The sequence below is a fragment of the Panthera pardus genome, unplaced genomic scaffold (assembly GCF_024362965.1).
Source record: "Panthera pardus isolate Hobbes unplaced genomic scaffold, ASM2436296v1 HiC_scaffold_11, whole genome shotgun sequence".
Classification (NCBI taxonomy): Eukaryota; Metazoa; Chordata; class Mammalia; order Carnivora; family Felidae; genus Panthera; species Panthera pardus.
The window spans coordinates 44229392-44253746 of NW_026526666.1; the positions used below are offsets into that span (position 1 = coordinate 44229392).

At 36.2% G+C, this 24355-nt stretch overlaps 1 protein-coding gene across 1 annotated transcript; it reads right to left on the reverse strand.

The window, feature by feature from the left end:
* Positions 1-745: 745 nt before the first annotated feature.
* Positions 746-24130, reverse strand: LHX8 (LIM homeobox 8). Its single transcript, XM_019448859.2, has 8 exons — positions 23885-24130; positions 23316-23477; positions 19301-19422; positions 17193-17413; positions 16580-16683; positions 11737-11832; positions 5292-5475; positions 746-1467 (listed from the first exon to the last, which is right to left on the reverse strand). The coding sequence occupies exons 1-8, from the start codon at positions 23957-23959 to the stop codon at positions 1391-1393; spliced, it is 1041 nt and encodes a 346-aa protein (XP_019304404.1). The 5' UTR covers positions 23960-24130; the 3' UTR covers positions 746-1390.
* Positions 24131-24355: the final 225 nt, after the last annotated feature.

Below are 24355 nucleotides of genomic sequence, written 5' to 3' on the forward strand. Positions count from 1 at the left end.
AGTTACTTACAACCACGTGATTGCTTTCTGGTTGCATTTATGATTACTAGAATAGAATTACAAATACTCCACTATTACTTCCAGTCCTCAGCCAGATGTGAATCTGCTAAGTTAAACAAAGACTTAAACTTAAGATTCTTAAGAATTGTTTTTTATCCCATTACCTTTTTTTTCCCTTACTGGTATATGAAAAACAAGAAGTGAGTACTGATTAAGTTCTTTAAATCCAAAAATTAGTGAGGGTGGCACCACTTACTTTTGTAATTCCAAGACAAGCGTCCACTGCTACATAGGATAAAGTCCTGGGGTTTAGATTTCAGCTCTCAGAATCACAATCCCTAAAGAGTGTTCACTAGGAAGAAAAAGTAAAGAGTCTGCTCTAGAAACATTGCTCATAAACTCCAAATACTTTTAGTTCTCCTTTTTCACCCCTGAAGAAATATATTCTCATGGCCCATATTTCATTTCTGACTTGGGTTACCCAAAAAGATCATTTGGAAAAGTGCTCTACCTTTTCTTTCACATTAATTTTATTAGCTAGTTTAAAAGGATAATTTGCCAAATTAGATGTTTTCACGTGTTCTTTTGTTGAGTAAGTGCAATCGTCTACAAATAAGTTTCCTATTAAAATGTACTCAAAACGCAGCTCAAAACAAAATGACTTTTTAAAATTAAGAGTTGTTATATTTGAAAGAGACTAACGTCGACTTAATGTTGAAAGCACACACAAGAAAGGACAAATTGGTTGAAACTTTCACAAGAATGGAAAATGTTTAATAAACTTGGAGGGGTGGGCTTATTAAACTATAGTGTTATTTACAGCCATAATTCATCAACCACAAACACAATAATGTGTTTGCATGGCATGCTACAACAGAAGCTTTATTCAATTCATTCAGAAAACATTGGCAAAATAAATTGCAGTTGCAAAATTCACAGATACAAGCTTCAAAGTATAAAGTTGTATATAACAAAAAATACAGGTAATATTTATAACAATAACTTACAGATACAAACTAAGGGTAAACTACGATTTCACAAAGGATTGTAAACATGTTGCACACTTGTCAGTCCTTTTGTTTTTTAGGCAAAGTGCTCTTTTGATGACAAATAAATTAACAGATACACACTAGAGTGAACTATTTCCAGACAATACAAAAAAAAAAAGTTGATTTGTTTTCTTCTTGTAAACATAAATTTTACAAAAAATGAAGAATCAATAAAAGTGTCTTGCAGGCCAACAATAGATACATACCTGGGCAGCAAAGTGATGTCGAAAATGCTTTGAGTGTTAAATAAAAAATTAACATTAATATCTTTTCAATGGTATTTTATACATAATAAATGACAAGATTATATCCTTAATCATTTCTATCCCTGAAAAAAGGAATTAGGTATGACTTATTGGCAGTTGTGTCATTGAATGGGGTAACAAGGGCTGGAGTCCAAGAGTTGTTGGTGAATGAGCTATAAAATAGAAAGAAATTCGTGGATCAGTTTTGTAGGGTGAATAAAACTGATTTAAAAACAAACCAAAACAATCCAAGGCAATGCACTTTCATTACTCTTTATAGCTGAGGGCACCAAGCTACACTCATTCCACTAACCTCAGCAGAAGCATTAACTTATTCAGCACAATGAATATAGTATTAAATGAAAATCCAGGAATAGTTTACCCCCAAAACCTCTTTTGGGGCCACAAGCTTTTGACACTTTAATGTCCTCCATCCATACCCCATTCACTGCACTTTACCTTGCAGCTAGAAAACATAAGCTTTGTCTGCAGAGACACTGCTAGCTTCCATATAAAGGTGTCTGTAGGATGACCCCCAATTTCTCATTTATGAATGCTTAACCACCTCTTCTCTAAACATACATCAAAGCACATTTGACTCAGGCAAAACTATAGTCATTCATGTGAACACATACAATTTTAATGCTAGTATAATAGCAACCATGGTACAGGCTCTGATTTTTTTATTTAACCCAAACTTAAAATGAGGTTTCCATTCTCAGCAAGGGCTATGATGCTTCAAACCAAACCTCCCTCTGAGAACAACTAGGAGAGCTGGACAAAATTTTTACAAATCTGTTGGAAGGCATCTGAAAGATACCGAGACAGTGAGAACTTGCAAAGCAAGTCCCAGAAGAGAAGGGAAATGAACCGAGGCTACTACCCTCCACCCCCTCCAAGTTTAATGACAATTTTAAAAGAAATGTCTGACAGGCTGAGAATTGGAGCAGACTTTCAGGATTTAGACTTTGGCTGGGTGGTGGGGAACAAACACGAAAGATCAGGGACCAATGAAGAGAAGCCTTCATTTAAAACAACAGAAACAAAACACAGGCTCTGTCTGGGATCCTAGAAGCTTAACACAAATAGTGACCCAGAAATATACCAGCCTTTGTAAGCAGTGATGCCTCATTGGATTAAGTTGATCTTATCCTAGCCTAACTTTCTGCCAGAGGTGAAACCAAATCCTCTCTGGTGGAAGAGATCATCCAGAGTCTCAAATTATTTCTAATTTTTCATACACAATGTCTGAAGTGCAATAAAAATGAAAAGGAAAATAAGAAGACATGACTTGACTGAAAACAAAGAGATCCAGATATTGGAGTTATCAGACATAAATTTAATATAACTATAATTAATATAATAATTTTGTTAAGGAATAAGGTGGCAAAAATAGAGGATTCCAGCATAGAAGTGGAAACTATAAAAGAATGAAATAGAAATTCTAAAACTGAAGATACAATAACTGAAGTTAAGAACTCAGTGGGTGAGTTTTACAGCATATTAGAGAATTAGTGAACTGGAGAGAAGTCAGAAGAAAATACCTCAATACATGGAAGTTCAAAGGGGTGGAAAATATGGGATATTTTCATAAGGGGTAGAAACAATATTTAAAGACACAAAAACAGACTTTTACTTAAATGAAATACATCAAACTACATATTCAAGAAGCATATCTAGGCACATTATAATAAAACTGAAAAACAAATACAAAGAGAAAAGCTGCAGTAAAATGACATTCACTTTCAAAAGAGCAAGAATTAGACCAATAGCTTATTTCAACAAGTAGCATCAGATTAACTACCCATATTCTAAACAATAGAAACAATGCAAGCCAGAACCCAATGTTACCTTCAAAGTCCTGGGGGGAAAAATAGCTGGCAACCTAGATTTTCATATACAGAGGAAATACCATTAACATCTGCATCAAAACAAATACTTATGAATGAACCTTAGATGTGCTAAGCCAAAAACTCTGGAATATAAAAAAAGTACTTAAAGATGGTCTAAATAAATAGACAAAGTTCATAGTATGGAAGGTGATATTATTAAGATGGCAGTTTCTTACAAATTGGTCTAATAGACTATATCAAAATTTCAATTGTTTGTGGGTTTTGTGGTGGAAATTGACAAGCTGGTAAAATTTATGGAAATGCAAAGGGTCAAGAATGAGCAACACAAACTTGAGTAACAAGAAAGTAGAAAGACTTTTCTACTGGATATAAAGAATTGTAGGCTTTGCGTAATTAAAACACTAAGGTATTATTATGAAAATAAACAGACCAACAAAATAGAGTGTACAGAAATTGACACCTACATTATATGAACAGTTGATTTATGAGAAATGTAGCACTATAAAACAGCTGAGACATTGGTATTTTAATCAATATAACAAGAGCTTTGCTTCCTATTTCATACCACATACAAAATTCAATTCCAGATGGGCTGTAAATCTAAAGATCAAAGGGAAGATAGTTTCTAGAAGATAGTATAAGAGGTACATGTTCATTATCTTTGAGAGAAACAATTACTTGAACAGGTCACAAAAAAAGCACTGCCCGTGAATGGGGGGGGGGGGGGGGGGAAACACACCTGATGAAATGAACTATATTAAAATTAGGAACTTGTGCTCAACAAAACATATCCTTAAGGGGGTATAAAAAGGCAAGCCACTGAAAAGTAGGCGATGTCTGCAATACATATAATCATCAAAAAACTTTTTTATATGCAGAATATAGGAAGAACGAAGATAAATCAAGGAAAAAAACAACAGACAAACCAACAGACCAACAGACAAAAGACATGAATAAGCTCTTCACAAAAAAAGGATATACAAATGTCCAGTGAAAACATGTTCAATCTCACCAGTCATGAGGAAAAAGCAAATTAAAATAAGGAGATAAGCACTACACAACTATCAAATTGGCTAAAAGTAAGAAGTCACACCATATCAAGTGTTAGCAAGGATGTGGAGCACCTTGAAGTCTCACCTACTGCTGGTCCGAGTGTAAACTGGTTCAACCACTATGGGAAACTGGCAGAATCCGCTGAAGTTGAGTGTATGTATAGCCTGTGACCCTAAGTTTCATTCCCAGGTGTATTCCAAATAGAAGTGTGAATTAGTGTGCACCAAAAGGCATGCACAATAAAGTCCACAGCAGCATATTCATAAAAGCCTAAGCACGCTCAAGCACAAGTGTTTATCAACCATAAAATGGTTAAACTGTGGTATATTCCTACAGTGGAATTCTATAGAACAATAAAACAAATCACTGATCCTTGCAACAATACAGATGAATCTCACGAACAATGTAGTGGAAAGAAGTGAGATACACAAGAATACGTTCCATATGGTGCAGTTTATGTAAAGCTCAAGAACAGGCAAAACTAAAACATGACTTTGGAAGTCGAGGCAATGCTGCTATGGAAGAAGAGGATAATGATTGAAAGGGTACATAAGACAGATTTCTGGGGTGTTAATTATGTCCTACTACTTCATCTAGTCAGTATTTACGTGGATGTGTTCACTGTAATAGTTCACCAAGCTGGATACTTTTTACATGTACACTTTTCTATATGTATGTTTTGCTTCAATATAAAAGTTTCTTTGACAAAACTCCGTAAATTCCAATCTAAAAGTCTGAGTGTGAATACTTTCTCTGACCATAGGAAAATAAATTATTTAAATACCAGGTGAAAAGCAAAAAAAAAAAAAAAAAAAAAAAATTTAACGTCCTAAGTAAAAAATCAAGCACTAATAGTCATTATTAATATTTGTATTTTAGCTGTAAAGTGGGTGTTAAACTTGTCCCTCAAAATGTTGTTATAGAAATAAGAATGTTTGGACAGTTCTGCCCCCTACTGCACTTCCCCACAATATTTTTCATCTACTACTGAGGTAATGTTTCAAAATATGAGTCCTATCAACAATCTAATTATTAGAAACGATCACTTATTGGTTGCTTGGGAAACAGCTGTTAAAGGTTGGGATACCTACCATCCATGTAACTATGCAGCGCAGTTAGCATCGTCCCATCTTGGGGCACATAGGCAGAATAAGCCATTTCTTCTAACATGGGTGGAGACAGCCGGGAGGGTGGGACTGCTGTGACTGGGGCCGAGGAGGAGTGATTAGGACTGACGTGTTTCTTGTGGCGTGCTCTACAATTCTGAAACCACACCTGAGGGAGGAGAAAAGCAATATAGGTACGTCACATCTCAGCTTTTGAGTACATTATCAACTCAGTTTAAAAAGAAATGCATCCCCTGTCAAACTGTTCACTATTAAGGCTAAAAAAGAAAAAGAAATGTATCCTAAATTTCTCTACCATATAAGCACAATACAAATTGAAATAAGCTTTTGAGGCACCTGGGTGACTCGGTTGGGAGGCCGACTCTTGATTTCAGCTCAGGTCATGATCTCATGTTGATACTGAGCCTGCATTAATTTGGCTCTGCACTGACAGTGCGGAGCCTGCTTAGGATTCTCTGTTTCGCTCTCTCTCTCTCTGCCCTTACCCCACTTGAGTGCACGAGCATGTGCTCTCTCAAAAGAAATAAAAGTTTAAAAAAAAAATCTAAGTAAGGTTTTTAAACAGTTCTATAGACTGAAGAGAACATTTGCACAAATATCAATGGTCATTTTCTTTGCTCAAATAATAACTATCTGGTGATTTATTTAAAAGCCAATTCTATACTACACTGGCATCTTCGAAAATAAAAAGGAAGGGAGGAAGTTCGAGAATTCCAGAAAAGTTTCCTCGTCTTTAACCACTGGCATTTGGGACAAAAAGAAAAACAAACAAAAAAGCCATTTTAATCAGAAAAAAAAAAAAAAAAAAAAAAAACAACTAAATGTATTCTTAGACACCTGCTGGACTTATTTCAAATCTTTTCCCAAATGACTAAAATCCCTACTGAGAACTTAAAGCTTTCTACAAACCTCTTGATTCAGTTATTCCAATCACATTTTAACCTGCTGAGTTCAATTTTTCTTAGTGAATACATAGACTATTCCCTAAGTATGTTAAGGTCAGGTGTATAATAAGAAAAAATGAGTAATATTTAAGCAAAATAAAATACAAACATATCCATTAGTAAAACAGTTCACAAAATGTAAAAAGCTAATCATGAAAGAGTGGTCCACTCTATCATAGAAATAAAGGAATCAAATTCAGGGCAAGCATTGTTTTGCTTCCAGGTCAGGGTGAGGGAGGCTAGGCTGCCCAGAATACTTTCAGTAAGTAATCTGCCTGTGTTCGAACTCCCTATCACTAGATGAAACTAGACTATAGAGTGTTACTCTATTAAAATGTTAAAATATTATAGCACTTATTTGCTGTCACTCCAAACACTTCGTCATGAGGAGAAAGAGAAGTGGAGGAATAAAAACTTTTAGGAAATTAAGACAAAGAACATTTTAGTTTCAGGACAGAGGGCCAGGGAGAGATCAAGGACATAAGCTTCTGCCCTCGGCTGGTAGGTGTTTGATGGCACAAGGGAATTGGGGCTGAATAATGTCAAACAGAAGGAACCTGCAAAAAGATTTATATAAAAAAGCTGACCTGATTTCAAACACACATCCTGTCCTTGGGACTCAAAAATAGAGGGCTTTCAAAGTATAAACTCAAGGAGTTAAAACTAAAGTAACAGAAGTTAATAATGCAGCAGGGTAGGGGCACCTGGGTGGCTCAGTCAGTTAAGCATCCAACTTCAGCTCAGGTCGTGATCTCACAGTTCATGGGTTCAAGCCCCACGTTGGGCTCTGTGCTGACAGCTCAGAGCCTGGAGCCTGCTTGGGATTCTGTGTCTCCCTCTCTCTCTGCCCCTCCCCCACTTGTGCTCTGTCTCTCAAAAATGAATTACATGTTAAAAAAAATTAAAAAAAAAATTAATGCAATGGGGTATGCATCCCTGGCCAGGTGGCTGAAAGGTACCACCTGAGGAAGTTTCAGGAAAAAGATGTAGGCATATATCAAGAAAAAGTAGTGGGAAATCACAGCCTTCTCCCCCATTTTCTGGAGTATTAGGCTCTTAGATATGTAAATAGAAATCCAGAGTCTTCACAGTTCCCTCCACAGGTTCCTTAACAGTAAGCATCATTACTGTCACCCACCCAGTCAAGAAGATACACTCACACGTTCTCAAACTTGTAAGAGAAAACAGCTGTCACCAGTCTTTTCCCCAACAGTACCCAGAAGACATGTATCCCAGGGGACTACATGCAACCTAATACACATGGTACTATGGTTGCCAGAGTTCTTTCAAAGTATCTTATGTTTCCAATAAATTATGTACTGGATGGAACCTACTCAGTAGTTTAAAAAAAAAAAATTCCAGATTTTGGAAATAATATGAAAAAGGTATGACATAAACAGAAAAATTACCTTAATACGGATTCAAATAGCTCTTTGGAAAGATCATCAATAAGTAATCAAGCAGAGAGGTTTGTAAACACAAAATGTCATGGGGGCACCTGGGTGGCTCAGTCGTTTGAGCTGCTGACTTTAGCTCAGGTCATGATCTCATGGTCTGTGGGTTCGAGCCCCTCATCGGGCTCTGAGCTGACATCAGCTCAGAACCCGGAGCCTGTTTTGGATTCTGTGTCTTGCTCTCTCTCTGCCCCTCCCCTGCTTGCTCTCTGTCTCTCTCTCTCTCTCTCAAAAATAATAAACATTAAAAAAAAAATTTTAATGTCATGTAACTTGTACAGAAAAATATAGTTGACAATTCCAGACTTTAGAAAATAACTTCTGACATGAGGGCTACCCAGCTTTAGAATTCAAATACAAGTACTTTTGACCTTCCTCACTGACTCAAAATTTCTTCCTTCTGTTTTGCAAACCTCTAAAAGAGTTAAAAAAAACTTTAAAATATTTTGAGTTCCAAATTGTAAACTCTATAAGCTAAGAGTAGGCTATGTAGATATTCTGTGAAAGCAAAGACTAATCCATAAGATGAATCTCTGAGAAAGCCCAAAGAGCCAAACAGAAGACTTATGTGTATGAAAAAAATGGAATTTTAAATTATTGAGAATGAATGGGATAATACTGATTTAGAGAAACCTGGCTAATCATTTGTGAGGAAAAAAATGGTAAACTCCCTACACCTCACTAGTAACCAAAAGTCAATTCCAGGTAAATTAAAAATTAGATGGAAATAACTGGAACCATAAATGTTTAAGAGAAAACAAAAGTTAATATTGATAACTTCTAGGTGAGGAAGTATAAAAAAGGCCAAAGCTATAAGAAAAAAGTATTGAGAGATATTAATACATAAAAATATAAAAGTTCTATGTGGAGAAAATAAATGAAAAAGAAACTATGGAAGTCTAACATAACAATAAAAATCAGTAAGATGGAAAAGTAACCACATAATAGAAAAGTGGACTAAAAACATACAATTTCTAAAATTACAAAATAAACATGTTAAAGTTATTGATAATAAAAGAAGCATAAACAAAAACAATGAGGTTTTCTGCCAAAATTAGAAAGAATGTAAAAGAATGATAGTATTCAGGATTTGTAGGAGTCAGTGAAAGGGAACTTGCATATGTAGCTCCCGGCAGAATAAACTGGTATGAACTTTCTGGAAGCTGATTTTTGTACTATTAGTTAATTATTTAAAGGCCCTAAAATGTTTTAGCTTTTGACTCAACAACCCCCCTTCTAGAAATTTATCCTATGGAAACTATTGAACCAGTGAGCAAGGTGTTTATAGAGTGTTGTTCATTTCAGCATTTTTTATGATAATGAAAAATTGGAAATAAACTAAATTGTTTAATGCTTAAGATGTGCAACAATAAAAATCATGTAAATTTCAATATGGATATGTACTCCCAAGACACTAATTGGAAGAAATAGCATTGCTTTATCCTGTTTCCATAAGATGAACAATTCATAATTCACCTATTGGAAAGGGTATGTGAACGGTGATTGTATCTGAATGCAGTGTTAAAAGTAAAATCATCTATATTTTGTGATTTCAGTACAACAAAGATCTGCTGTTACTAATATCTCGCTAAGCAGACTTTAGTTGGTAAAGGTGAGACTGTCTCTGTGTATCAGACCACTGTTTTTACCTAATCGTTGGATAACCTAGTTTGCACATTAAAATCAAGGCCTAGTAATCAAAACTCTAATTTTTCTAAAATGTGCCCAATCCCAGGAAGTAGACTGGACATAGAGACTATGATTACTATCTGAGATAACAGAAATTGACTCTTCAAAATTACCACGAAGGACGATATGTATATATACAAATAATATATATATTTGCATGTTCCTTCCTTTGCCATCCTATCAAAAATATTTAAATCCAATCCTCACATATTAGAAGCCACCATCAAACAATATATTCTCCAGGTTCTAGTACTTGGATCCAAGATAACTTGCACATAATACTGGTGACCTAAATACTTAGAAATCACATGACATTGTCTGGGGTCATTATTTATTGAAATAATAAGAAACCTCAGAAAATCTTTCATTTTCCTTTGCTTCCAAATTCAAAATAATCTAAAACATAATAATCATGAATTGACTCAGCTGGAGCAATCATGGTCATTGAACGTATAGACTCTCAGATTAGAAGAACCTTCAACCCGTTCAGTCTGTACTATCTCAACAAAGGAAGCTCCATGTTCAGGCACAGGAAACTCACTATCTCCAATGGCAGCCCACTCATTTTCACAGACTTTCATGCTGAAAAAGTTCTTCATTATGAGTAAACTCAGCTTTTTCCTATATTCCTTTGCAAAGACCTGATTTTGCTAGTCTGCAGGGCAGCCTTCCACATATACTTAAAGTTACTTAGTCTTTTTATCCTATTCCTTTCCTTAGCATCTCATCTCCAGATAAGTATTCTTGTTACTGTTAATATTAGCACATGATTTCTAGTTCTGTCATGACCTTGTTAGCCTGCCTCTAAAGGAAGCAGTCTGTTCAGATTGGTTCCTTGTTAGACCCCTTTTTAAAATCTGGCACTCTGAAATAAACACAATACCCTGGATATCTGAAAAGCATTGAGGTTGTGTGGCTCACTTCCTCAGAGAACCTCATTAGAGTGCTGTCAGCCAAATCCACTGAGAATCTAAGTCTTTAGAGGAGCTGCAGTACCATCAGGTCTTTCCCCATCAGATACTCTATATAGATGATTTATTAATTATGAAACAGCTCAGCCTTAACAAGAATAAACTGAAAAATGAGCACCTATTTATCAAGCACTCAACTGAGGAAATGAAACACATGTATAATGTTGGACTTTACCTCCCCCTGCTCCCTGCAACTGAATTTCATCTTGCTGGTTATGGTTACTTGCATTAATTCCTTAAACTTTTTGAATCTTGAGTGTTACTTAAAATTATTTTCCACTTCCCTGATTTCTCTATAAGATCTTGACACAGTTGATCACCTCCACCTTGAACACATTCCTCTGGCTTCCATGATGCCTCCATACTAGACTCATTCCTTGATCCCAGCTGTCACTGCATCCCTTTCAAATAGTATCTCTTACCCTGCTCTCTCCCTAAAGTCCATTCTTCTCTTTTTACTGTTTATGATCTTGTTCTAAAGGATTTTACCCAATTTCATGGCATTGGATCTTTTTGCTTAGTCCTGATCATCTTTTAAAATACTTGTTTAAATCCCCAAATTCCACAATCACTGCATGACTAGCACAGCTAGTGTCCCATTAGAGTGTCCAGGTCCTTTTCCTGTCTTTCTCCCACCTGTGCAATCAATAAAATGTTTCTCAGTGAACTCTAGGTCACTACCTCATTTAAGACTATCTTCAAAAAACGACTACTTTGCTGGGTATCCCAACTAACCATATATCTCTAGCTTCTTTCTACCCTAATTCTTCCCATGTACTGCCACTAGCCCTTTCTTCCTGAATTCACATACCATGGCTTTCTCCTGCTCAGGAGAGAACTCTATACTTGCAGGTCCCTCCAAGTTCAGTTCCAGCACTTTCAGCTCTCACAATTTGCAAATAGAAATCTTACGTTTCAATGCATTCACTCTAATTTATCCTTCCCTGACTTTATTCATACCACTATCTCTACCTGGATCTTTAACAAAGGCCATCAACCTCACCCCTAGACACACGCACTCACTTATACAATCACAGAAAAGTTGGAAAAAAAATTACTGGCTTCAGAACCAGATCTAGCTTGGAACCATATTTGCCTTTTTCAGCTTGAGGATCTTAGGGTTGCTGTGAGCGTGGAATGAAGTAACTTACGCACAAAGTCATTAACAATTGGTAGCCTAGCCCTTGCAAGCCAATTATCAGAGTTAAAAAGCTGAAGTAGAGTGTAAAGAGACCTAAAATAGAAAGCAAATGTTTTTTGCCATTTCTTCACACACAAAAAACTAATGCACACTTATAAAGGCCTAGAATAGAACTTTTAGTATCTCTTGATTAACCTTAAAAATAATCACCTGTATCACACGTCTGCTCAAGCCTGTCCTTTCTGCCAGTTTCTGGAGAGTCTGTGCATCTGGGTTGTTGTCCTGAGCAAATTGTGCTTGCATTACCTGTTTTTTTTAAAAAAAAAAAAAGTATAGGTAGTAAATAGTTATATATAAGAAGCTCAATCTTCTGCATTTTGATGACAGGAGAGATAAGACATGAACAAGAAGATAGGATACTTGTATTTTATTACTTGAAAATCAGTATGGGGAAATATGTATAAATGAAAAGAAAGCATATCTTGTAAATTTACAAACAAGTTGCTATATTGAAACCTTTTAAAAATTAATCCATTTCAGCATAAAACTTCTCTCTCAACTATGCTGTTAAAAATGAGCTCCCCTTTGCTCTTCTTCCTTTCTTACAACATACAAATGAAATGAATAAATGGTATAAGCCTGTTTACTATTTTTTTCCATTTTGTTAAAAATTTCTTGCATTAGAAAACTTGTAAAAATACAAAAATACTATCACATTTATCTCCAACTGCTACTGAGCTAAACAGGCCCATACTATAACTTTCATCAGTCAGCAAATAGCATACAGTGCAAAAGATAGATACCATTTAATTGTAATTAGTCCAACATTAATTGTTTTGAACACTTGTTCTATGTAAAACAATATCTGGGATCTGACACCCATCTGACACCCATAAGAACTTCCTGGGATCTAACCATCTGTATATTGAAAAAGCTCCCAGGTGATTCAATATGGACTTCTGGATTAGAACTACGGTGCCAAGGGTCATGAGACAGTGATATATGAAAAAATTGTCCCTGGCCTCAACTTTTTGAGACAAAAATATGGACATGTCAATAACTACCAAGAATACAAAGTAAAAGGAGAAACATGGAGAGGGAATATCAGAGTAAAGCACAAGTCAAGGGGTTTGTATTCTTTCTGAAGAGGAAATCATGGGAATCAAGAGGGATATTTGAATTTTATAACTTAAAAGCCAATCAACTTAGGGAACTAGTATAAAATATGGAAGAGGGGAGTCTGTCATCCAACATGATTATGCATGTCCATAGGTATGGGATGGGGGTAACCAACCTACCTAAAGACCTTAAGCACCAGTGGCCTCAGCATCATTTCCAATAGGCAAAATTAATTGCACGCTCCACTATGCTCCTCATATAATACAGTCTTCTGCCACTACACATGTCACAAGGTAGCTAAATAACTCATTGGCAAGTATAGCTCTCAATAGCAGAAAGTAAGCATCTTGAGGGCAAAGGAAATGTCTTACTCTTCATTTCCCCAAGAGCTAATACCCTTTCCCATCACATAGTACATGCTTAAGTGTTTGTAACAGAATGGACCCTGACAACGTGAGAAAAATCTGAAGATAGTGTAGAGAAAAAGACCAATGTTGTTCCAGGAAACCTTATGAGGTTTGCAATTTTTTTAACTTAAGTTCCGAAGAGTGACTCTTCTAGAATAAGGTATTCCTGACTTCCTCTCCAACCATATTTGTTCACACACTCTCTGTAAACAGCACATGTATTTTTACTTTAAAAAATGGGCAGGAATGGCCTAAAAGTTTATAATCTCATTCAGTTCACCTCATTCTCCCTTTCTTGTTCAAAATGTGTTGTTTCAACACTGTCATGTACAAATAGTTGTGTTTATATGTAGTTGAGCATGTAACATCTCAAAGAGAAAAAAGAATGAGCAAGTTAACTGTCTTTATATTTTAATTTTTCAAGAAGAAAAGCTAAACAGATATTTAAGGATTTGCTTGTTAGACCATTATTGATAATTTATAAAACAAAAGACAGCATGCTTTTCACAAATGCATTTCAAATTCACAAGTTTAATAATGGAACCAAGTTACATTTAATAAAGCAATTTCTCATCAAGGAATAAAGCAAAAACTTAAATGAATACTGATGGTTTAAAATTGGTATATACTAAAGGGAAAGTAATACATGCTTATCAATGTTTAATCTCACAAAATAAATGTTTTCATTTCTACTTAATTTCATTGTTCTCCAGTCACTAATGATGTTGAAACCCACCCCACTCCTTTTCTGCGCTCTTTTTAATGTGGTCAAGGAGTGAACCTTTGTAGACACTCATCATTTTAAGCCCAGGAAATCTCAGAGATGACCGGCATCTGCATAGTAGCAACTGACCAACTCAATCTGAAAGTAGATTAAAGTAGTTGCTAACCTTGGAATGTTTAATATTAATAATCACTGAGCAAGTGCTTCCAACTACAATAAGCAAACCATAATATTGGCAGGAACTTCTTAAATACCATTTCTACACATGGGGCAATATTTGAAATATTCTTGCCAACACAAAATATTGTTCTGTTTTGTGAATCTTAAAATCTTTTCTTCCCATAAATTTCTAAATAATTTTGGGAAATCATCTTGTTTATTCTTCTCATGTTAACTCTCCTCTGTCCAAAGCAGTGCTTCATTAATAGTCTTGACTTACTGATCATCTACAGTATTTTATTATTTTGCTGAATTCAAGCACTACTAGAATATATTCAGCTTTCTGAAAGGACAATTTGACATAAAGGGTACACTGCCTGATGTATCAGAGGTTCTGGCAAAATATAGTGATTTAAGTGTTTAAAAATTTACAGCTACGGGGCGCCTAGGTGGCTCAGTCTATTACGCGCTTGACTCTTGATTTCAGCTCAGGTCATGATCTCATGGTTCCTGAGATGGTGCCCTGCATTGGGCTCTCACTGACAGTGCTGTCTGTTTGGGATTCTTTCTCTCCTCTCTCTCTGCCCCTCCCCCTGCCCACAGGCATGCAGTCTCTCTCAAAATAAACAAACACTTAAAAAAAAAACAAAAAAAACTTTACAGCTATGTATCCCAGATTCCCAAGATATAAAAAATCACTTGAGGACAAAGATTGTATCTCATTTGTTTCAGCCATTCATGGCACAGAATAGATACTAATAAATACTGAAAAAAAAAAAAATGAGTATATGCTTTGAAAGCATGTCATTTCTATTTTCATTTTTTAAAACCTATGATTCCCAAATACATCTTTAAAAACTCATGAGTCAGATCACATTTTCATATAAAAATGCATGTGATGATACAAATAGCTCATGCATGTGTGCAATTTAAAACTATGAGGCTAATATACAAGATTCAGACTCTAACTCTTGTTTTAGCTGCTGCTGTTATTAAGTGGAACTTTTATTCCACTCATGGTTTGGAGGCCAAGCAAAAGACCAAAGGATTGGGGAAGTTTGCAAATCTCTTCTCTGCCATTCCGTTGGTAGTCTGATTTGAGGGGAGTTCCTACACCTCTTGGAAGAGGCTACCTACATCAAAGAATTATTGTTAAGAATTAAAGGAGACAGTGTAGATAAATGCCTAGTGTAGGAATCGACACACAAAGACCTTCACAAATATTCCCTCTTTAATCAGTACCTATGATTATCTTCCTGTATGAAATGGTATATCTACCTAAAGTTGTTTCAAATTTTCACAATTTTAATAACTTTAATTTCATATAAAATTTTACTGTCAGACTTATAATTATTAAAATTATAGCCAGACCTTCATGGAAACAGCCCATTTTAAAAACAGAATATATTTATACTAGAAATTCTATTTTAACTCAGACATTTTGTAGCTACTGGATATTTTGCTTCCAGGTCTCTCACAGGTACTCATATCTCCTAATTTAGGGTTTTATGTAATCCAAGTTCCCTTGGAATATTTGTATCACATCAAGATTTCTTTCTTAATCTTTCTCCAAATAAAAAAATTTATCCTGAAACCCTTTTACTATATTCACCTTAAATACTGGCAAGTCTTAGAATACTATTTGTGATTTTCAGAATATTACTTTTACTCAGTTGTTAATGTTGTATAACTAACCGTTAAAGTTTGAGCTAAGGCCAATACTATGTGTAAAGCACCCAGCAGTACAAGGTAGGTGCTCAATAAATGTTACTTTACCTGAATATAAAACAAATACCTCATCCACATTAATCTTTTAGAAAACGTGATTTCTTTATCTGAAAAAATGCCAGAAAGAATCATTATATGTGTAGACTTAATTATAAGTAATTATTTAATTATTTTCTTGACAAGTGACATGGATTGAATTTATAACAATTATATTTAGGACAACCAAACAGAAAATAATCCTTCCTTTTTCAGGAGACATAATCAACCATTAGCATCATATAGAATTACCTCCCTTTATCCCTTTTAAAAAGAAGAAAATGTCTACTTGATTGGAGTCAATAACTAGATTCCTGTTTATGGTAAGGCATATTCAATTCTTTCCTATTCAGAAAATGTACAATCTTAGCCATTAAAAGGCTCATAGCAATTTCTTAAAAAGGCAGCACATTAGTGTCCCACAGACCCACACACTGTATGTCTCTTTCTGTTAATAGTCTTAAACTATTTTGTCTTCTATCACAATTATAGGTAGTAATGTAAATAAATGCCTGAGTTACATTGATTTTACCAGGACAGATCAACATTTTGTTTGCACTTTGACATTAATACCAATAGAACCCAGGAAAATAAAACTTGAATGACTAATACCAGATCATGACTCTGAGAATATTGATAAACATTTTAGGGAAATAAGTATGTTTTCATACATTCACCAAGTTAGCTTTCTTTAAAAGCACAGGCCAACTTTTTTGAAAACATGAAAATGTTTTTAGGCAGCATGGAGATTGTTTTGGGGTTTGTTTGTTTGTTTTTTCTTTTTTTTTTTGGAGGGAGGAGGGATTGGGTTTTCTTTGTGTGTGTTTTTTATTTTCATCAGGAGGGAATTCAAAAATCATGAATTCATTGTCATGTCTACCTGGAGCTGATCTGCTGTAAAGCTGGTCCGAGCTCTTTTTGCTGGTTTTGGATGATTAACATCTTGCTCTGTGAGGAGGGCACCTTCAACACTAATCCCATTACCTGCATTTAAAAACAACAGCATATATACTAGTAACTCAAATGGCTCTACTGATCAAGCAGTAATATATTTCTTGCATCTCTTGGCTCAGTGCAAAATTGTAAATTGTCCAAATCTGGGAGTTAAGTTTTAAAACACACTACAAATATTCTGTGGAAACAACACTCCACTTATAGGCTCGTATATTTTAGTCAAAAGTGCAAAAAATTAGAAGAGCACATATCTAAGATTCATCCTTAGGAGACAAACACAGGAAAACTGGTTACGAAAAGCCAAACAGACCCTAAATTCAAGGCTGCTGCCTGAAAATATGGTACAAGGCTAATACGCATGCCATGGCATTCCCTGTAAATAAACAGATGGAGATCATCACTAACAGTATATGCTTAATGACTTTTACCACAATTACACTGCACAAAATAATGCATTAAAATGACCTTAGGAAAAATCTTTTTTATTCCCTGTATTCACCGTCCCCAAAGACTCTAAAGTATTTTAAGTATATATTTACCATTTTCCACTTCTCTTTTCAAATTATCCAGCATACAGTCATAATGCACTCTGCAGAGGACTTTCTCTTCCACCAAAGCAAACTCCTCTCCCGTGGAAAGCTGCCTTTTGCAAGAAAAGCAGGCAAAGCATGCCAAGTGATAGACATTCCCCTTGGCCCTCCGGACCCAGTCAGTAGAATGGATGTGCCTCCCACAACGAGAGCAGCGAGTTCCATACCTTCTACATAAATAGAAGAGCAGCAGGTAAAGATTTTAATGTTTGATGAGATACTTATAAGCCTAAGAGTAAACTAACACATCATAATACTCACTAGATTAACCTAAGTGTTTAAATCTTTTGAAAGTGAAACAGGAATCAGTTACTTTTCTAGAAGTCAATATGGTAAGCAATCAAGACTTGACATAACTGTCATAATTCAAACCTGTTTATAAAACAAAAACTCCTCATTGTTACGTTAAAGGAAGACTGGATTTTTCCTTTTAAAATAAATGCAGTATGAGTTTCAATATCCCTTTTGTAACAAATATAAATAAGTTTATATTTTATAAATTACCTAGAAACTCAAGATACAAACACACATACATTGCAGACTGACACCTAAAAGTGTAAAAGCATACCACTGAAGATAAATGACTTCTTAAAACCAAATTGAGATAATTTAAAAATGCTTTCAATATTTTTTAAATTAAAATATTTAAACATTTAAAACTGATAGTATCAAAAAATGGGTAGAACAGAAGACTTTCACCCTGAGGGTGAGGAAGGAAAACTCAGGTATGTTTCCAATGGTGAATAAGCTATCATATCACTAGCCACAGGAGGGGGAGAAATACATATCCACATTAAACTAGATGGGTGTCTGTTTCTATTCATTAATATATTGTTAGAGGGACTGACCGTTTTTTAAGTCAATCTGAAGAACTGAATCCTAAAACTAAATTTCAAAATATAATAAAATATGAAGTATAAGAAAATCCTGAAGAACTAGATTTTCAATAGGTCTCTGAAACCAAACCTTTCAAAAAGCTTTAAATTATGTTTAAAAAATTAAAGAGTTTCATATTTTAAGTCAAAGAGGAGACAAATTGCTACTATTTTTGAGGAAATGGAGAGTAAACCTGATGAGAAATATGTTTCTAGTAATTATAAAATTCTGTGACTTTATAAAATAAAGGACTCTACGTTTTATGAATTGCTTTAAATTAGCAATTTTATTCAAATCAATCACTAAACTCTCTGAAACCAGTTTCTGAAGCTGAGAATAAACAACATAATTGGTATTACAAACTTCATTATATAGTATCAATTTCACAATAAACATTATTCTTCATTTGGAAATGCAAATAAAGAAAAAAAATATAGCAATTTTAAAAAATCATGCTTAGGGATAATTTCAATTTCTAGATAGCTATCCATTAAAAACTGAATCATATCCTAGAAGAAACTATACATTTAAGAAATGTTTAGAGAGTTCATAGAGAAAATGTTAATATCTTAGACCAATACAATCTCACAAAACAAAAATCAAAGAAGAGACAAAAAGAAATCAGATATTCACACAGAATAATCAAACTTGGTGTATTTGATATTGGAATGGTTGGTTCCTCTAAATTATATGATTTATCATAGTCTCCAAACTGCTGACATTTTGTAGGGTATAGCTAGGGATTATTCTATAGTAAATTGATAAACACTTAACAAAATCTTGATTCCCCCCACCCCATAATTATTTCATTTTATCTTATCATGCCCTGCAAACAAGGATCTCTGTCACAATAAATCATCTTTTATTTTATATTTTATCAATGCACAGCAAGAAGTTTCCCCTTTTTTTTTTTTTAATATCTCAAACTTTCATTCCTCCAAGTGGGAATAATTATTTTAAATTAGTGTTTGTATATTGAATTCTTAAAACACATAAACATGCTTATTTTATTTGTTTTAGTAGAAGCTATACCTTAAAAATGTGAAGCATTCTCATTCTGAAATCCATTATACAAGAAAACGGGTTTTTAATATGTAAAACCAGACCAGAAAGCTTATTTACAAAATTTTCTTTGCAAAATAATTTCTTGGAGTGCCTGCTAAAAATATTCCATAGTGTACCTGAAATAATCAAGTTTGCAGAAAATGTCTTTGTCTTTAATATAACAGCTGGTATGCCTTCCTAAGGAGGTCCTGCAGACACTGCAGGAGAGACACCGAACATGCCAGCACAGGTCATTCACCTGTAAAGGGAAATAAGAAACCATTTTAATACCATATTTACAGAGTATCATCCACCGGTTTTGCACACTGAGCAATTTTAAAACCCAGATCCTTAATATTTTAACATATGCTCTGAATGTTTCTATCTAAATGGTGTCATTTACACAAATATCGGTCTAGATATATTCTCTTTTAGACACCACAAAAGATCACAACTGTATATTTTCTATTTTGTGTTTATTTTTTTATTTGTCTGAAGAAATCGGAGTGTGTGCTTTTTTTTTTTCTTTTTGAAATCAAACTTCTATGAACACGGAAAATTTTGGTCATTCTGAAATCCTACATACAGGCTTATTTTATTTTTTTCTTTTACCAAGGTCTTCCTGCCATGAAACCTGGTGGCTGAAGAAGTCAAGCCACACACCTTCTCAATCTACTTTCTGGCCAATTATAAATGGTGTACTAAAGTGAGAGAGAAAGACGGTGAAAAAGAAGCCTTGTAAGATACTTACCCTTATAAAGAAGGCAGGCAATCCATTTCCCTTACCAAACAGTAATGGCTAAGGTAGATTTAATTGTTGATATGGCAGAAGTCCTGGCTACTTTCTAACATTAAATAATAGAATCAAGGAGTAAAGTATTGGTAACCCTACCTAATGATTTGATTACTGGAGAAAAAATTAATCTGATTATAAGTGGTTCTAAGAAGGCACCCAGGCACTGTTTGCCATTTGTATTTCAAGTAGTAAGGCATAAAATAGGGTTTAATAAATCATGCCACCTTATATTTTTTAAATAGACACGTGAAATATTATCAATTCAGAGAACAAATCATAACCCTCACATTAAACTGTTGCTATCATACTATAAGCACTACAACTTGAGCTTTCAAGAATGAAGATGTGTACAGGATTGAACCTGCCTGTACGTAACACACGCTCCCAAAGTTTGCTCTTGTTAAATGCACACAAGAACTGAGTTTATGCTTCAATAATTAAGCATAATTTCATTTCATATGAAAAAACTGCAATGATGCAAAAACACAGTTACACCCTACAAGTGGATCTAATGTTTCAAATATTTAGGAAATTGTGAAAATGGGAAATTGTGAAATGGTCTTTATCATGAAATACTGTAGCAAAAGCCCTATTTGTCCAATAATTTGTCCAAGATTAGTACTACTCTTCAAAATGTTTTTCTGTGATACAAAACATAAAAGGTACTTTAAAGCTGAAGGAAAAAGTTTCACTTACTTCTAATTACAGTTATGGGCCTCCTTCCAAAGCATTAATGAGAATATCATTTTGGTAAAATTTTTAAAATTTTAAGTTTGGATCTTGAACTACAATGTTTACTACACGAGAAAACTTGGAAAATAGAAGAAAGAAAAGAAAGAAAGAAAAAAGAAAGAGAGAGAAAGAAAGAAAGAAAATGAATTTGAGGAAGTCAGAATAAAAAAGTACTCACAATGGTTAATGTTGTCCTAGAAATAAGTGTGTATTTCCCTTCTATTTTTTCCTAACATAGTCCAATTAAAGTTTAAAAATATAAGCTTCCTTTAGTATTCAATGCTTAGGGACTTCTAAATTTTGATCTTATCCAGGATCTTTTTTTTTTTTTTCTTCTCCTCAAGCAAGTGTAGATTCAGGCTTCAGGGCAGAGTCATGGCCACCCTCTAACTTCCTAAAGCCAAACCTAATGCTTGGTTTGCTACCTTTTCTTAAAGTTTACTTAAAAAAAAACAAAAAAAAGAAACAAAAAAAAAAAAACAAAAAAAAAACAAAAAAACCAAAAACCCTCCTCATCTTCCATTACTTTCCAGAAAGAAAAGTAAGGTAAAGAGAAAATTCTGAAGAACATAGACCTTTCCTGATGGCTGGTATTGATCCAATATATAAATGTATATAAGACCAAGCCAGAAAGTCTACCCAAACGACAGGGCACTGCAATATTAGATGAAGCCAAAGACCCATCTAATTCCTCTCCTACATTTTTGTCTTAACCCCATTTTACTTCCCTCATGAGGTGATGTTTTTCTATATTAAATGGTTTTTATTATAGATCGTTGTACCCTCAAATACTCTACTAGGTCTAGATCCAACAATTTTCACCAGTGACTCAAATTGAATTTAAAGTTCTCTTTTAGAATAAGTATACAAATTAAAAAAAAAAACTCAACATTTTTATATAATCATACAGTGTCAAACTTTAGTTAGAGCTAATATACTAATATGTACAAAAGGGACAGAATAAGGGTGTGCATAGAAGACCTCACTGGATTACATTCCTACAAAGAAAAGCTTTATGTAACTCATTTAGGTAACTTAGATATTTTACATCATACAAGTAAATAATATGAGGTACAAGTAAAGTTTTAACATATAAAAGTGAACACTAGAAATAACTTATGTATTTCAGAGGTGTGTTAAGAGTCACTTTATAATACCCTTTTTTTCTAGATTCTCTCTGGAGGAGCTAGAAAAGCCTTTATAGCCTTTAAGAATGTCCAGAAACATTCTTAAAGATTATGCTAATTATGAAGAGGTTTCATTGACAATAAATTAATTTTGATCCAAAAAATGACTTTGAGATATTAGGTCTAGAAACAGTGAAAGGCTCAGGTCTAGAAACAGTGAAAAGGGTATCCTAGGAATGCAGATTTAAAGAGAAAGCCATGCTAATCTGTCAACTTTAAGAATCAATCACCAATTAAGATTTAGTTACTTTTAATTTTTTCACCAAAACTTCTTTTGATGCTTTATCTAGGTTGTATCTATAGGGTTTTATTCCCACTTTACAGATTAAGCAGCTTTATACACTGAGGTAGAAATTTAAAGGAGCCCAGTAACTAGCTTTTTGAACTCATACTCTCTAAAATTAATCCTTTTGAAAAAATGGGGATGTTGGGTGTGGACAGATTGGTGAGGAGGGAATAGAAAGTGAATTGGCTTGCTACTAATTTAGTGTAGGAGAGATTATTTTAAATAGTAGTCTTAAAAAGCCATTGAAGTTGAAAACCCATGGTATTAGGATTAAGACACATGGGACCATGATCCTTCATTCAATGGCATGGGTAACTGTGGCCTACCAGAATTTTGACTCCAAAACTCCCGCACAATATTTTAAGAAGTGAAACCAATTAAGACAGTCACCTCTCCAACTACCACATGAAGCACTTCATCCCAGGCATCCATAGACGCTTCTCTTCTTTCTTTTTGCTTTCCTTTCTGTTTTCTTTCATTCCCGCCTTCCCTCCCTCCCTCCTTCTCTCTTTTTTGGTCTAACTTTATATCAATTTCTATTTTTTTCCCCACAAGCACTGGAGGTGACATGAAAAAAAGCATTGGGTGGCCTCCAAGTATCAAGCCTTAACAAGAGGCTCTTAATAAGAGCCTGAAAACGGTTTTTATTTAAATGTTCCTACAAATTTTTTCTTTGAAAAAGCCTGAAGTAACTTACTAAAAATAAGACTATGTAAAAAATCTGTCCAGAAAAGGCCCTTTAAAGCGCTTTGCAGTGGTCCTTACCAAAGGAGACACTGCAAAGGGGAATCAGCCAACATATACTGACCAGGAGCTCTTAGAAGCAGGCAGGTGTGTGGGTGTTATCGGGGGTGGAGGGACCATAACCTGGTTTCCAAATGAGTAAAAGGATTAGCCCACTTTTGCTTTTCTATAAGTAGGTGGCTGACTCCAGTACGTCCACCCGGGGTATCGGCACTTGTAGACCACGACGTGTCATCAACAAGCTGTATTACAACATGGGAGATTCTAAGATTTCTTCTCCCTGGACCGGGCTGTTCTGCTGAGAAAGCCTACAACCTGCAGAGACAACTTGAAAGGAAAAGAAGGAAAAACTTTTCTCTTTTCCTAGAGTAACCCCGCTCCCCTTGGGCCTCGCGGCTCCACCCTACCTTGAGAAGGTACTTGTCCACGATCTCCAGGCCGCAGCTGTTGCACACACACTTGCCAGGGGGGCAGACGGAGCCCGAGGCCATGGACCGGGGCGAGGACGACGGGGACAGCGGGGCCGAGGAGGAGCACGAGTCCTCGTCCCCCGCTCCCTGGGGGCTTACCTGAAGGAAGCCGTGAGGCGCAGTCTCAGGCGGTTCTAGACCCCTCCTCCTCTCCTCATCCCACCGACCCACCGGGATCCCCCCCTTTCCCTCCTTTTCCTCAGGCCACCCCCAGTTCATGAGGTCTCCCTTCCTGTTCTCACTCCTCCTCCCCCCCGCCAAGTCCAAGCTCCTGCCACCCACCCGCTGGGGCTGTTGACCCTGACCTCAAGGACCCAAGGGCGCCTTACAGCCCTGCACCACCGTCCAGCCGGCCCAGCTTTCCACCCCGCCCTGCCCCAGGCCTTCCTTGCACCCGGTCCTTGGAGGGCCAGCTGGGCCCACGGAAGAGCGCGCGGACAGCGGCCTTTCGTCCTGGGCCGTCTCCACACCTCCAGCCTCCAACAGCCGTGTCCCTCCCCACTCACCAGTCCCTCTTCCCCGGCGCCTTTCCGAGTCCTCCCGGCCGCCAGGGCTGCAATCCGCCCGCACTCCTCCGACATGAGCCCCGGGCACTGCGGGGTGAGCGGAAGAGGAAAATGGGGAAAAACGATGAGGAAAACTTCAGAGCCGGCAAGCGCAGCCCAGAGCCTCGGCTTCTTGGCACGCAGAGCGGGCTAATGAAGGCCCCCAGCGCGCCCGGCCGCGCGTGCAGCCGTCAGGGCTCCTGGGCCCCGGGGCCGCGAGCAAACGCGCGGGAGCGCAGCCTCTCCGTTGTCCGCCGCGGGCGGCGGCTGCGCAGCCCCAGCGCGCGGCGAGGCGGCCACCCGGGCGCTAAAGGCTTGCCCGGCGCGCCGCGGCGCTTTCGCGGCTGCGGGTCCCTAGCGCTCGCCGAAGCAAGTCGGTTCCCCGCCCCCCTACCGGGGGTAACAAGTTAATAACAATCATCCCAGCACAAA